At 42.3% G+C, this 12,155-nt stretch overlaps 1 protein-coding gene across 2 annotated transcripts in view; it reads right to left on the minus strand.

Moving 5' to 3' along the window:
- Positions 1-12,155, minus strand: part of LOC125973318 (neuropilin-2) — a 59,763-nt gene that overhangs the window by 21,976 nt on the left and 25,632 nt on the right. For both annotated transcript variants that reach the window (XM_049727378.2, XM_049727379.2), the window contains exons 7-8: positions 9,258-9,413; positions 2,653-2,797 (exon numbers count right to left, since the gene is read on the minus strand). In XM_049727378.2, coding sequence (XP_049583335.1) covers positions 2,653-2,797; positions 9,258-9,413 — 301 coding nt within the window. The remainder of the gene's footprint in view (positions 1-2,652; positions 2,798-9,257; positions 9,414-12,155) is intronic.

Below are 12,155 nucleotides of genomic sequence, written 5' to 3' on the forward strand. Positions count from 1 at the left end.
GAGGAGAGAAATTAACAGAGGAGCTTAAGGACAAGGAACGTGAAGGAAAAAAATAAGCCAAAAAGGTCAAACAAATTTAACGGGAAGCAAATGCGAAAAGAAAATTAGAAGTCAAAAGAGGGATGGGAGAGAAGGACTGAGAAGAAGAGAAGGATAGAAAGAGGGAGGATATTGACAGTGAAGGCTGACGATGATTGATGGTGACATTCTTCGGGTCTTGGTGGAGATGAATGTTTAATGCTGTGATGTTTGCAACCGCACCTCGCCGCAGTAAATAATGAATTGACAATAAACAACAACGGCGAGCGACGCAGTGGTTAAGCTCCCTCTATAGGGCAATGCAAACCAAAGGAGAAAATTCAATTAACATATTGTTTATTTTCCAAGTTGTTTTTTTTATACTCTTTCATTTGTTGGAGCAGCTGCAGCTCACAATTAGACCTAATGAGAATGTGATCTCCGGAGATGACAAAAATAGCCAGCGAATGCATGATTTACAAAAAGACAAAAAATAGATCTAAAAAGTATACACATCCCAGTTTAAATAGTTTTTATGACAATTTGAAAACTTTACTGAGGATTAATGTAAACTGTAACCTGCACAACTCTATTCTTTTTGAGAAGTTGAGTTAAAAATAAACAACCAAAATAATGTGGTTGCACAAGTGTGCACACCCTCTTATATATTGATAGAACTCCCCTTAAATGTGAGTGAATTATGGCCAAAAATTTCAATCTTTAATTGAAGCTATATATGTGTTTGGGAAATTTTTAAAATAAATAAATAAGTATTGGAAAAGCCTCCTAAAACATCCGAACATTATTTGGGTTCAATCAAAAGCATCTTTATTTATTTATCTTGCTCTTATTTTTGTTAATACCACTAAAACCTGGCCTTTTGGATAGAGGTGTACTTTTTTTATTTTTTATTTTTTTTATTTCCACCATACATGGAGGTCCCAGTGACAAGGTGAACTGATCCACAAAATGGACACAGTTGCAGACACGCCACCATGTCTCCAAACAAGCACATGAAAACCAGCAAGCAGAGTGATAAGGGTGCTATAAACAAATGACTGATAGATGCTGCAGGGGCCGACATAAAACGAGATTAAAGACGGAGCGAGGGGGGAGGGGGTGTCAGGGGGGGCACTTGGATGAGGCTGTAACGGGCGAAGATTTAAGAGCAGAGATGTGGCGAGAAAATGAGAGAGGGCAAAGGAAAAATACGAGAGCGGGTGCAGAGGCTGAGAGTGGAGGCGATAGATAGGACACAGCGCATGAGCGGGAAGAAAAAGTGAGCAGCGCCATGGAGACGGGATGGAAAGAAAGTGAGAAAAAAGGAGAGCGAGAGACATAAAAGTGTGATTTAAGTTAATGGCATGTCACTGTTTGACTGCTTTATGTGCGCCTTTATAGGCCTGCATAGGGCATTATCGCGTCCCCACGGGCACTGTGATAGGCTGTGTGCATGTTTGTCAATATGTCGGCATCAAACAAAAGATACTGCGTCGCTGCTTTGCTATAAGACATTTGCTGTGCTCATTAAAACGATATATTCCAACTTTTGGTGAGCTTAGTCCGCCCTCAAATGATTTTGCATAGCAGCTTTTTCTCATAAAATGAATGATTTAGTCAGACACTTGATGGATTGGAGATAATTCACACCAGAGACTGCCAGCACCGTGGGCGGGGCAAGAAGGGACTGCCTGGATCGAAAATATTAAAATAATTCAAGCACGGTACATCTAATGTTGCTTGACTGCAGTTTTTTTCCTCCTTTTCATTCTTTCTTTTTGGGAGTGATGAGTGGCCATCTTTTTCATGGCCTCAGTCAAGTGTAATGACTAAAGCAGGGGGATGCATTACAAGTTCAGGTACTGAAATAAAACAACACACGCACATGCAAGCAGTATCATATTGTTCGAGTGTGATTACAGCTTGTGTGGGTGGCGAAATAACCCGCCCTAGATAAGAGCTTATCTGTCGCTCTCAATGGCCACTACAATGGCAGCAGCGAGAGGACCTAACCTAATAATGATACAGTGAAAGAAACACACACACACACACTGATTGAAACCTGCCCCTTTACCATTTGTAAAACACACAAACACAGACTCTCTAATTAAGTTTTATCTATTTATAGTATTGAGCTGATTATGCTGGTTGAAATCCCGTTTGTTTGCCAGGGCTGCAGATGAAAGCCGAGAGCCCGTTACTCTCTGATGTAATCACCCACACATCAGAATCTAGTATTATTCTATTAGGACTGACTCGGGAGGGGGCTGATAGGGAGGGATAGGAAGAAGGGCGGGTATGAGTTTGAAAGAGTGGGTGTGTTGCTTATGAAAAGGAGAGAAATAAATGACGGCAAGCGGGAAAGTATGAAAATAAACTTTGGGTGAATGGACGGACGGACGGGCAAATTGACGATATGAAAGCAGAGGAATAAAAAAGATTGATACTCATAGTTTTCACAGGAAATGTTTTCCGAGGGAGTTGTTCTTGCACCGACCCACCTTGTGACCTAACGTTAACGCCAGTATATCACCCCTATAAAACTCCCAGCATGTTTTTACAGGAGCCCCTTGAGGAGATGGGCCGGAAAAGCTCAGTTAAGCTCGCCAGAAAAAGATGCTTCGTCTTTCTTACCAGTAATCTGACAGCCGTAAAGCTCGAAGCGCAGCGCGATGCCGTTCTTCCATGTCTGAGGTCGGATTCGCACAAAGCGGGCCAGGACGGGCTGCGGGATCCGATTGAGAACCACCTCTGTGGCGTCGGTATTTGCATGGAAAACCTACGGAGATAGGGAATGGCACAAATAATACATTTATATATTCATCCGCTAAAAGTAACATAAGGCCCCAAAGGTCTTGATGAGACATATTTGAACTTCTTGGCAGAGGTACTGCTGAGAAGTCATCACCTTGTCTGACGCACTTCTTGGGACTGAGCCTTGATTTTCATTTAATTTACACAAATGTCAACTTTTGTAGCTCCAGTGATGCCGGAGAGTCTTTGAGCAAACATAAAAAAAAAAGTACTGCAAGCACCTCTGTGGCGCTTCCCTCAATAAATCATATGTGTGTCATAATTTTGAGACTCCATTTCGAATCAATCTGTTTTATTTGAAGAGCTGCAAAAAATGTAAATATGGGGAATATTATTGTGTATGACTAACGCATTACACGTGTGGAAAAAATAATAGCATTCCCTCAAAAACACTGTTACATCCTGTTTTTGTTTTTTTTATATCACACAGCATTGCTCTCTCAAAATTGTTGTCTATTCAAAACTATACTGTTTAAAAAAACCAACGCACTTTACAGTGATTTTTGTTCACTCAATTATTTTGTTAATGTGGTAAAAAAAACCAAAAAAAAAAAACCCTGAATGTTCTTGTTTGTTGAACCCTTGCATACACAAAGTCATCTCACTGGTGTGTTTTACTAACGGGAGCAAAAATAAAGACTACAGTTAATCACGGCAGCACGTATTTATGGTTCACGGTGGTCCGCTCACCACGACAAGCTTGATAAATAAATCCTCTCTCGTTACAAACACGTACAGAATCGGACCGTACATAATGTTCCGTTTTCACAAAGAGCAACTTGAGTGCAAAGGTTAACTTGAAGACGGCAACATTGTGTGTCATAAATCAAGAGTGTAACTATGCGAGAAAGCATCCTCTTGGTTAAACACACACAAAAAGAAAAACACAATTTTTTTTTTCCACTCACACACAGCGTCAATCAGTCTCAACTGTCTTCTAAACACACTCCAGAGAAACACACACTGTCCGTGCCCTCGGAGGCGAACCCCCTGCCAAGCGCACACACAAAAACACACTCGCACACGCGAGCTGATAAAAGACACGCTGGATGCGGGCTCACATTTCTAAAAGTGTTCTTCTCATCATCTGACATCCCGACTTAATATTGCTGTCTCCGTCTGACAGCGTCATACGCGTTTATGGCTGTCATCTGCGTTGGGCTCGGTTCAGGAAAACACAGCTGGGCTTCTCATTTGCTATTCTCCGCCTATTTCTGGCTTTTACTTTGACATCTTCACTCCGTCTCCCTGTCATGATAACATGTTCATCTCGACTACAAGTACCTCCCGTTGTTTCACTACAGCTGTTTCTCTTCGCCGTCTCGCTCTTCCGTTACAGCCGCGTCGGAAACAAGACGGCGAGCGTGCAATAAAAGCCGTTCGCCCGAGCCAAAGGCCTTGTAACGACTTACTTGGGTACTCATTTATAGACATTTTGTTTTGAGTGTTTGGTGTGTGCAGATTCATCATTACTCCCTGGTCCTAAAGAATGAAACAACAGAAGCCTTCAGGGGTGGAAAAAAATAAAGAAGCCCTCTGAATTACACGGGAGCCATCAAGGCACTGGGGGATTGAACCCAGGACCGAACGGGAAGGTTACGAGACTCGGTGAACCGGTGCCCCATAATGGCCTGGATACCAGTTTAAATGATGGAAAAATGCCAAGAGGCCCCAAAAGACGTAATGGGATTGTAATTACAAGCGTGCGTGAGTGTGTCACTGTAGTAGCAAAAGTATAATTATAAAGTCCGACTCTGAGGATTTTGGGCTGCTGGTGGCTTTCTGATTTCCCTCGGTGGCCGATGAAACATTTCCTCGGTACGCTCGTGTACACAAATACACACAGAGCTTTGTTCGGGGTCACCAAACAGAGCTGCAAATGTGGAGCGGGTTCCACTGTGACAAATGTTGTTTTACAAGCCCTAAGTCAAGGCAAATCCCTTTAGTGGAAGGCTACTGTGCAAATGGAACACAGTGACCTTGTGTTGAGCTGTTAATTTTTTTTTTGTGCTTAATAAAGCAGTTATGAACTTCCTCAAGATTTAATACTAGATTGGCATTCTGACCTCTGGTTAGTCCAAACTGTCATAGATTTTAAATTTGTGAGATTAAGCCTGAGATTTCTTTGGCTGTGAAATTACATTATTGGGAAAAATGCCTGATTACTTTCGTTGGGTTTCTGAGCCATGCTCTGTCTTCATTTCCTAGTTACAAAATCTATATATATTTTTTAAATCTTGCACTTTACAAATAAGACATATATTAAAAAACTCAAACTAATACAAATAACCAAAAGTATTTTTGAAAAATAAAAACAGCAAAATCTGCTCTATAACACTTAGAAAAACTAACCAAACTTTAAAAAAGTACTGAAGACAACTACGTGATCCCACCATGATTATTTATGCATAACAAATGTGTTTTGGCTACGCAAGTGAGCATCCAACGCAGGAGGTGTCAGGTGATATGTAGTCCCCCCCCTCGAGGTCTTAAACGCCTCAATTTACTGTTAACAATCTCGAAAATGCTTGGGCAGCAATCAGCTAATGGACTGTGTGCGTTTTGCGAAGGTTTGTTAATGGGCTCTTGTTAAAAAGACACGGCTGGCTGATACCAACGATCACAACATCGTTCCGTTCAGATCTTTCCGGCAGTGATATAACCCCAATTTTATATACAAGTTGGAATGAACCTCAGTCTCACGCTTACACAGTAGTAAAATCATAATTACAGTCAACATACTGCATGAAGGCCATTGATATCCGTCGTGGCCGTTCAAGGCCCGCAAATCCTTTTCTACCAACCTAAACAAACTTCATCAGAGCTCTGACCTACATTTACAACATGAAATGGGATTAGTTTATTCCAAAGAGTCAATTCTCTTCTATTTGTAGCATTTTCTTGACTGCAGTGTTTATGTCAGATTTTTTTTAGGGGTCCAGTCAGACTTGATCTTCTTTGTACTATCATGTCAATCTGTTTTGGGCTTTTCAAATCACTGGTTCACATTTAGTAGTGTTGGTAGATTTAGCGTAACAAAGTATACTAGCAATGGTAGTAACAGTAATTTAAATTGGAACAACTTAAAATACAAATTATTGACATCTAGTATGTAAACAATGTTAACACAAAAGTAGAACATTGCTACAAATGTCTGTAAACAATGCAGTGAGTAATTTTTTTTCTCAACTAACACGGACCCAGAAAATAAATTTCTACGTGTGGCTTTCAAAATGGTTGGCGACGATCCTCGTCACCTAGCACATTAGCGGCCATGCAGAGCATGAGTAGGAATACAACCAGCGGACCTAACTAGAGAACAGGTGTGTCGGCTGGTGTGTATGCGTGTGTGACGCGGTGAGCCCGCGGGTCCTCCTTCAGTCAGCCGGTAAGGACCGGTGCAGACGCGCTGAATTATTCAAAAGTCTATGATGTGCGTCTTTTGTGAGTATGCGTGTGGACAGTTATAAAATAGTAAAACATCTTCCGTCCCCTCGCATCTCTTCACACACGCATGCATTGTGGGGCCGGCCAGTCTTCCTGTGTGTGTGTTTGGTTTTATGATACATGACTACCTGATAATTTCCCCATTCGTCCTTTTCCTCTCCATTTCCTCACAGAGCGTCTTCATTTATCACGCCTGTTTCGACCTCAGCCTCCTGTTTTGATTTCTCCTCAACTCTCAGCCTTTCCTCTCCTTGTACTCGCACTTGTCCTTTTATTTTCTTCCCCCTCTCCTCACCTCCATCCCGGCCAGCGGATCTATCTAGAGACATCTGTGCAGGCAACACCCTCGTCTGCTATTCTCATTATTCCCCTTCTGCTCCCTGGCGCCGTTTGCACTCCCATCCATCCATTCCAACCTCATTTTGCTCCCCCCCCCCCCCCTACACTTGTGTACTTCTCTCCAGCCTTCTGCCGCTTTCCTTCACTCACTTGTTCCCAGGAAACTTTCTACCCCGGGGTTTCCGAGCCACTACTTGAGCTCTGTCCACCCTTACGTTCTCCTATAAGTCTCACTATTTTCCATATGTCTCATCTGGCTCACATTAGACCTCGAATGACATTATCAAATCCATTTACCGATCACACAAATCACGTTTGCATGTTGACAGTTGCGGCTCCCCTATGGGCTCTCTCCCAGATGTTAACATTCATTCGTCTTTGGATATGCTTATGTGATTTTATTCCTATGCCTGTAATAAACAATTGCAATTGGGATAAGTGCTTCTTAGTAAGAGCAGAATCAGCTAATGTTCATAATAGGTTGACCTTCTTTTATGCCTCTTGCCCATAAAACGCAACAATTCACTGAGATTAACGCGCCGGCATTTATTCGAGCGGCATAAAGTTGCCCTATTGTCTATTAGCAGAGTTAAGGTAATGGAAAAGCGCAGAAGTGTACAAGAAAGGGTGTTGGGGGGGGGGGGGGGGGGGGGGTAATGCAAATGAAGATTTGAAGGGCGTGCATGAGTGGGCAAAAGTGAGGCCCAGATGGATGGAGAAAATGATAGGAGTGAATGAATGAGAACGTGTGGTATGTGGTCACATTATTAGGAACTTGAATCTCTAAGGCATATAGCAAAACACTTATTTTCTCATCTGTCATTCATATAAAAGGTACATTCTTGAACTAAATGCTTCCATCTGAGTGTGGTGTAATGGGAGCCAGACTTTAGGAATAGATTTTTTTTTTTTGACCACTGCTGTTTAATGATTTATGGATTCTAGGCGCATTGGCCATTTAGAATGCTGTTGCTTCGCCACGTGAGGTATGTCAGCCAAGAGGAGCCATCGGGCGCCGGCTGATACAAAGATTTCATCAACAGATAAATTGTCAGCGGGTTCTCTCTTGTTAGCCTGGTCCAACAGTCTTGCTTCATCTTTTATGACTTCATCAATACGACTGAAGCATTAAAACCGGTGGGAACAGTAGAATCGAACAAATAAAAGAAGTATGCAATGACCCTGAGCGGAACATTTAAATGACAATGGCCAAGAAATCTTTTTTTTTGTCTTCACATTTTGGAATGTTACAAAACAATCCTTGACTAAACCACAACTGTTACAAATATGCCAATATGTCATAGTAAAGGAACGCTGAATTAGATCTAAGAGTCTAAATTAAAACTTGGCACTGGTCGGCCATTTTTGTTTTAGTTGTGGTGTCCTTAGACCGAGTCCCTCGCGCTTTTTTTTCTCTGAAGCACCATTATTAACCAAAAAATGTCCCCTGACGAGTCGAAGGATGCAATAAGCGTTCGGGTCTGTTTGTCAGCGTGTATGTACAAGACAAGGGCTGGATATTATCACCATGTAAGCCCCCCCCCCCCCCCCCCCCCCCCCCCCCCCCCAAAAGACTTAACTCAGGCAAAACATGAGTAACACAGGCTCACCCCATCTGTGTCGCTGTCAGCATTCAGCTGTGAAACAGCTTTCCATGGTTATGGCGGAATCAAGCAGGATTATGGGTGCCGCAACCAACCACAAAACATCATCATCAAACTTGCTTCTTTCCATTTAGACGTTGACTCACCCGCATTTCTTCATCTATGAAAAATTCACTCTGCAAAGCCTCATTTGATTTTTCTCTTTCGCTATTTTTTAAGCAACATTAAAAAGAAGTAAAGGGAAAATAGTCTTCATCAATTCCTTGGCTGAAAGAAAACATTTTAGGCTCTGCAACTCACTCAAAAAAAAAAAAAAAAAAATCAAACATGCTCTCATGGTTTCTCTTGTTTCCTCCCTTAAGAGTTTGTTCCTGTGAGTGAGCGGCTTTGCCTGAGTGTCCCTGAAGGGTTTACAGCCGAGCGTTAGACATGGTGTTAGACCGCAGGACACAACGTGTGGACCGCTAGCATGGGAAGAACGTCTGTGATGGTAAAAACAGCCACAACCGCTGGACAGGCGTAGGAATGCTTTTTCCATTTAACGGCGGTGGCACTGAGTTTAAGATCTGCATCTGCTTGTGTTCTTCACAGCATCCCAAGACTGTAGTCTAACTCAAATGCTTTAACACCTTGGAGAAAGAAGTGGAGAGCTTTCTTTTTGGCTGACGATAATTTGACCTTTTTTTTTTTTTACAAGTCAGTAACAGTAACCAGATGTGATGGGAAAAGCAGATTGTACCGTGTGGTCACAGTATGCAATGATGTAAGGTATCATTAGGAGTTTGGAGACGTGTGCTTGGTCGTAAAAAAAAAAAAAAAAATTAAAACCTAAATTAAGCCAAATGAATGACGACGGCTGTAATCGCAGACAGACAGGTTGGATTTTCTGGCTTGCGGCTGAATATTCCATCTCATATTTCCTTTCAGCCATTAGCGCACATGCCCATGTCATAGCCTGTGTGTCACCCAAGATCATCCACACTATTTGTAGTTGCTTTTTTTTTTCGAGTGCTGGTGGGTGGGCTGTGACCTTACCTTATGATTCTTGCCGTGTCTGTAAACCATCCAGTCCTCGCCATTGGTGCTGACCTCCAGTTTGAAAGTGGTCACGTAGTATGACTTTTGCGTCTCCTTGGAAATGGCGCCCTGCATGGCGATGCCTGTGATCACTTTCAGTGTGTAGAGGTCCACCTGTTAGCATATATCGGGGGGAAAAAAAAAAAAAAAAAAGACATTTGCATCAGGCTATTGCGTTACTGACTATGACAAATTACAATCTGCCGGCGGAAGATTTTACACAGATGAGAAGGTGGAATTTTCCACATTAAACCCGGTTTGACATTACAACTTACATACGCGGCACATTTATGTTAATGTTCAACAAAATTTATAACCGTGAACATCAGTGGAAGACAAACTACCCATTATAATAAACAGACCCGCAGTACATTTAGAAATCTGACAAGCGGTTGCACACAAACAAACAAATAAATGAAAACATGGCCCGATAAAACTTGGCCTCATCGAAAGAAAGGTGAAGTGAACATTAAAAAGTCTTGCGGCTTCATCTGCTCCAATCTATATTTAACCTAATTGAAATTCAACTCTGTGACTCGGAATCCTTAATCTGTCAACGGGCCTTTGCAATTAATGTCTTGAAGTGTTAAAACTGCCTGAAGACAGACATAAACATGCAAATACAGACATCAACTATTCAGCAACCATTTCTCACCTTCCTCATTCTATTTTATGCTCCTCATCTCCCTTTCTGCCTTTCTTCCTCCTCTCCTCGGGCAGATCGATAGTGATGACCAGGGGCTCATTTTAATTTCCTGCCATACAATAGCTATATAATCACCTCTCCAGCCTGATTGTGAATGCTATGCTGCATGCGGGCGCTGCGTTAATATATGTGGCATTTTTCCCGAACTGCATTTTTGACCTTGCGTCCGCTCTTTGTCCAAACACTTTATGTATGAGCTGTAGCTAGGATTGGCTAGCTTGGTTTCACAAGTAAAGCCTCAAAATGGCTCTCAATCGTCTTCCTAAACTATTTTATACAGTTCTCATTAACCTTCTATACACATTTATATGTATATTAGGGTAATCATAACACGACAAACAACAACACAAGAGATGTTGGAAACATAAGCGCAGTCAGAATGGGTGACGTGTATATTACGCGGCCCACCGGGGTACAAGACGCCTCACCAGGGGAGGCAAAATGCTCCGTTTGTTACCTGTCAGGAAGACAGGTGTTTTAGACTACACCCACCACACACACACACGCACACACACTTGCTCACTTAGGCCCAGACAGAGATCCACCAAGACACCTAATCGATAGTCCTGAACTGAGGAGAAGAACACATAAGAGGGGGTGAGAAGAGGTGAGGAGTGAGGCAGAGGCAGGAAGAGAAAGCGAAGGAGGTGAAGACCAAATAAGAGCAAGAGACGGATGCTAAGTGAAGCTTCCCTCATCAATCACACAAGTGTTGGAATAACGCAGCCACCGGCACTCACATCATCAATCTGCACCGAGCCGCACACTGGACCACAATGCGAGAGCAATAGAATAACAATCGAATAGAGCAGAAGGTTATGAAGCTCCTTTCACACTGCTTATTGAAGTCAGCAAATTTGTGTGTGTTTTATTTTTTCCTGGTCACTTTCCACACACACATAAGGTGCAAGATTCAAGTATACAGGACAGGCATGGCGGCATTTATGACAGCTGCTTGTCAAGACAGGAGCCGTTTGGCCACTCGCATACACACCGACACAGCGGGACACAAACCCACGCGGCTACACACGGCTGGGTGTTAACACGGGGAAACAGCTGAGGCTCTCTGTGGAACGCAGCGGCCTCAGAACAACACGAGTGGTCAGCAGCGGAGACAGACAGAAGGACAAGACCGGAGGTGGCCTCCAGTAAAAGTTACATTTCCAGCCAACTGTCACAAACCATTAGAGACCAATGAATGAATCAGTAACATACACTCAACATATGGAAAGAGCAGTAATGTTGACATTGTGTTTGCGTTTCTGACAAAGGTATCCGCAAGAAGAGCAGTAAAGAGTTTTCTCCCTGGGCAGTAAGACGGGAAGGAAAGGCACACTAATGGGTCCTTGAGCTCATGCTACTTCTTGGCTGCAGTCCTTTCCTGAGTTTCATGTAAAAGAAGTCAGCCAGGGTGGAGTCGTGACATTTGCTACTGCAAAGCTATTACTTATAGTTCACATCTATTATTGTTTTGATACGGCCGTAATAAAAGTAAAGGTCTTATCCATTAAGACAGACAATCTCATGAATTGGCAGCAGAGAGCAAAGATTTAAATCTGCTTCTTGGGTCTCTTTAGCTCCTATATAAAATTTAATGATGTAAAGAAGTTCGTCCATTGAAATGAGACTACAGGCAGCCTAAGGCGCGCATGCATGAATAGGTTTGTTGTTGTGAAACTTTAATCAGGGGATATGGTGAGCGAATGTTTGTGATTTGCTTATTCATTTCTTTGTTATTTAAGAGCAGACACGCTCCACTAGTTTGTCAGAAATCAATTAATTCAAGATGCACGGCTGGACGGATCTCCTTGGGATTTCCTCTGTCAAAAAACTATACAGCCATTTAATTGCCTAAATTGGAGATACCATTCCTGTACAAGTGTAGATAGAAAACAAACTAAATAACAACAACAAAAATCGGGACAAACAAATACATTGCTCATTGGGCCTTGGAAGTTGAATGACTTACAAATTGTAATATCCTTATCTGCTGGGTTTTCATTTTTCTTTCTTTTAAATTCAAAAGACAAACAATACCCTTGTGCTAGCTTGCGTGGATATCAAAAAGGGGGAATATCGTTGAAATTGCTTTAGCAATGAATAAAGATCTTGTAAATCATCCAACATAAAGTCGACTTAGGCTGCCTTGA

The sequence above is a fragment of the Syngnathus scovelli genome, chromosome 8 (genome assembly GCF_024217435.2).
Source record: "Syngnathus scovelli strain Florida chromosome 8, RoL_Ssco_1.2, whole genome shotgun sequence".
NCBI lineage: Eukaryota > Metazoa > Chordata > Actinopteri > Syngnathiformes > Syngnathidae > Syngnathus > Syngnathus scovelli.